The sequence below is a fragment of the Cynoglossus semilaevis genome, chromosome 13, assembly GCF_000523025.1.
Source record: "Cynoglossus semilaevis isolate Cse_v1.0 chromosome 13, Cse_v1.0, whole genome shotgun sequence".
Classification (NCBI taxonomy): domain Eukaryota; kingdom Metazoa; phylum Chordata; class Actinopteri; order Pleuronectiformes; family Cynoglossidae; genus Cynoglossus; species Cynoglossus semilaevis.
In genome coordinates this window covers 21,362,519-21,366,558 of record NC_024319.1, presented here as the reverse complement: position 1 = coordinate 21,366,558, position 4,040 = coordinate 21,362,519, and the positions used below count along the sequence as shown (strand labels likewise).

Below are 4,040 nucleotides of genomic sequence, written 5' to 3'. Positions count from 1 at the left end.
GCTGGCGCGGGGGGGTGGGGGGGGGGGGGGTCCATCAAATGGGTGACTGTACCTGTGGTCCATTGAATAGGTGTTCTCAGGCAGCGGCTGTGAGGGAGGGATGTGGGTGTAGGTCCGGTCTGGTTTGGGCGTCGGTGCCGCTGTGGGAGAGGCATGATGGAGAGGGGACACGGGGGTGCTGCAGGGGGGAGTCACTGGGCTGGAGGGCTTCATTCCTGCAGGTTGCTTTTGCTCATAGGCACTAGGGTAGTAAAAGTTGAATTTCATTCAATCATTTTCAAAATGGAAAAACAACCAACTTTGTACATATACACAATAGGGATCTGGGACAGTCTGCTAATGTTCACATATGACTTTTTTTTTTAATGAAAGGACATGATTGGATTATGAATTGGGATGGTTGGTTGGACTCACCTGATGTTGTATGGACACTTGTCTCCATACTGAAGCTTGTACGATCGTTCTTGACTACAGTTGGAGCTCAGCTCTGAGCAGGGACTGTGCAGCTCTCTTTTAATCTTCAGCTGCAGGCTGTGAAACGCCACTGCAAATCAGAGGTGACAGACACAGGAGAAGACCTTTCATTGGGAGAACTGCAGAAAACACACAAGAGTCTGAATGACCTGTTGTTTTGAAACATTGTCAGATTATCTTTGGATGAAGGAAAGGGATTCTTTTGGCGGCCCGGTACCAAATGATCTATGGACCAACACTGGTCTCCGGACCAGGGGTTGGGGACCGGTGCCCTAAAGGACAGTCTGGGATTAGACGGTGACTGGGTAGAGTAACCGGAGACTTCATTCTGATTGACTTGGAAGTTTTTATTTTTCAGAGGCGAGTCTATCAGATTAACATCGACTAAGACTGAGAACGGTGGTGTGTTAATCAGGACTGATCGGAGGTTTAAGAGCCTGTTACGGAGGGGGGCCCCACCCCCGTTCACCATGAGATCAATGGGCCCCATTGTTGTTGTCTGGAAGGTATTGACGGAGGCTAAGAGCAGATTAAGAATGTTTAAAAGCTTTCTGGACACACTTTGGTTTCAGGTCGGTCACTGACAAGTCATTTTTTAAAGGAGCGATTCACCCCTGAATGACTAATCAACTGGATTCAACTGGACTCTCCTATAAGTCCTATCTATCTCACAGACTTTTATTACTGGTTTCCGGTAATTAGAAAAACAATGTGATGAGATTTGATTTGATTTTCAAAAAACGCATTATACAGTGTTTGCTATTGTTATATGTCAAAACTGTATTCTTTGTAATAAATAAAAATTAACATTTAACATAACATTTTTTTCCCGTGTTGAATTGTGAAAAAAACTGTTTTAAACAAAATGTTCAAAACTGTAATTTTTTTGAGAACTGTTAGTCAAAGTAATACTTTTAAACTTTTACCTATTTCTCCTCTAATTTACAACGAATAAAGACGTGATTTAAAAGTAAATAAAACGCATAAGATGAACGTAAGAGGTGAAGTTTAAGAGAAAACCTTTAATATACAACAGTTAATATATTCAAAACGGGCTTCAAACACACTGTTTGGTCTTATTTCTTATTACAAAAAATAATATATATATATTTTTAGACTTTTGGTCTCAAGCTCCAAAAAGTACTTTAACTCTAGATTGTTATCACGTCCCTGTGTTTTTACCTCTTCTTCTCTCTTCTTAAAAGAATTCGTTTAATACGCTAAGCTAGGTTTAGATCGGCCTTAGAATACAGTAGACACTACAACAACAGAAGGCTACTTGTTTTTTTTTCCAAAACAACCCAAACAAACTTTATATATTTCCCAGCAGTTTCCATGATTTCTAAACAGCAGCTGCACGTTGACAGACTCCTGAGTCTGTCTTCACCGCAGACATTTAGACATTTGATGATTGGGATTATGTTTCTTTCTTAGTCTCTGGGGGTGAAGACCAGCTGATGGAGGAGGATGTTTTCTCACGGCTGAATGACAGCTGTCCTACACCTAGCCTTCAATCTGCCGACAACTCATGTAACCTACAGCCAATGAGGGCTCAGAGGAGGTGTGGCCACAGAGGCTGGTGTGAGGAAGCTCACGGGGACGCTCCCAACCCTCATCGGGCGGGAAAGTTAGAAGGGGGCCTGACCTTTATGGGTCATCGATCGGAGGTCAAAAGACACTTCCTGAGCGGTGACCTTTGTCAAGGCAGACATGGTAAGAACCATGTTAAAGACAGATCCAAACAGTGATGCGGTTTGTCCGACAATCAATCTAATTATCTATCATACAAAACAAAAAAAATGTCTTTTTAATCACTAGGTTTGAAAAAAAGCACACGTTCAATGCTGCATTGCTTTGTTTGAGATCTTGAGATCCTGTACCAAATCCCATAGAGAAAATGATTGATTTGACATCACAGTTGTTGTTGATCAACTTCTCTATCCATCCCTAAGTTGAAAACCAGGACAGACTAAAATACACTAAACAGTTCTGTCCGTCTCGGAGACTCGGTTCAAAGCATTCCATTGTCATTAACATTTTGACTGTTCTTGTTCCCAACTAACAGACAGAAAACAAACATCTGACAACACTGTACATTTCAGAATTTAAGCGTATGAGTGTTATATAAAAAAAAAATCTGTTCACCTTTTTTCCTCCTGACTGTCAGGGCTTTCATAACCACAGCTTCAGATTAGCTGCAGCAGCGTGGCCTTAAATTAGAAAATGGAAATGTCACAATGGATTTGGTCAGCAGGGGGCCAAGGTACACAAATCAATAGTGAGGGCATGGCCTGTGACTAACACGGAGTCTTCCTTTTTTAGTCCTGAATGTCACGCCCATCACTGGCTGATTGCTCTCATTATCTACCTATTGATTAACGCAGACGCTTCTGTGTTTAAAGAGAGGAGCAGTTACAACAATTATTGACTCCAGTTTTCCACACATTTTTTTTCCACTTTTCTATGTCATTACCAGGAATATTTTGTCATTTCTGACTGATCTTTAAAGGCAGGATTCAATGGGAAACTATAGATTTACCTGAAATGACTCTTAAGGTGACATTTCTGCTGTGATCGTCATTTTAGGAGAACTAGGAACAGATAATGTGCATGTATTCAGTGAAGGGCAAGAGATGAAAGAAAAAAATACTAATACTGCAAAAATCAATAGTATGATATGCAGATGGTCGACAGCAGATGATTTCATCGACTGCTGATGGCACCATGTTCCCCAAACTCCCATCTTTCCTGTCTCTTATCACATAATCTGTGGTTCCTTAATTCAATTAATCCTTAATTTAACAAGCTAAGGACACTGCAAAATATTTGGATTCAAAGTAAATTAGGATCAAACATGTGGCGGAAGAATCAGACGACCGTGGCCACTGACTTCTGAGCAGGTCAGGTCCGTGATAAACGGCAAAATGTCGCCTGTAAAACGCAGCAGTTCCTCAATTTTCAGTGTCACGATAAGTGAAAGGAATCAATCCAATCATTTAATTGTCTGGGAAAACCGGATCACAGATTTAAACTTTTAATTTCAGTTTTAGAAAATGTGTTTAAACTTTTAATTTCAGTTTTAGAAACAGTTTTTTTTTAAATGTATGAGCCTGATATTTTTTTTTTAGAAACAGTTTTTTTTTTAATGTATGAGCCTGATAAAAAAAAAAGTTGCTGTAAATTTTCCCCTTGGTCTTGTGGCAGTAGTGAACAAGCATTTAATCCATTTTCACCTCCTCTTCTTGTTCACCTTTGCTGTTAAACGGTGATGCAGACAAAGATCTGCTGCCGACACGTGGCCTCATTTTACACCTCTGTTACTGCTGCGTTTCGTGCTAAGTTATGCTAATGGTAACCATCTGGGTGAGAGTCAGAGACAAAAGAATTATTTTTCTCTTTTCTTTAGCCTGAGGACGGTTCGTGCTGCAGGGCTGGCAGGGTGATGATTTTTTTTTTTTTTTTTTTTTGCGACGTGGATAGAGAAGCACTATGTCGGCCGACGTTGCCAGTATCTTTAGAGGTGATAAAAAGAAATAACGATGGTGAACAAAGAAAAGAGTTTTAAC

The 4,040-nt window shown here is 40.5% G+C and overlaps 1 protein-coding gene across 1 annotated transcript in view; it reads right to left on the bottom strand.

Annotated features, from left to right (window-relative positions):
* Positions 1–4,040, bottom strand: part of etv1 (ETS variant transcription factor 1) — a 19,618-nt gene that overhangs the window by 8,169 nt on the left and 7,409 nt on the right. The window contains exons 3-4 of the mRNA XM_025061558.1: positions 415–544; positions 53–241 (exon numbers count right to left, since the gene is read on the bottom strand). Of these exons, the coding sequence (XP_024917326.1) occupies positions 53–241; positions 415–544 (319 nt within the window). The remainder of the gene's footprint in view (positions 1–52; positions 242–414; positions 545–4,040) is intronic.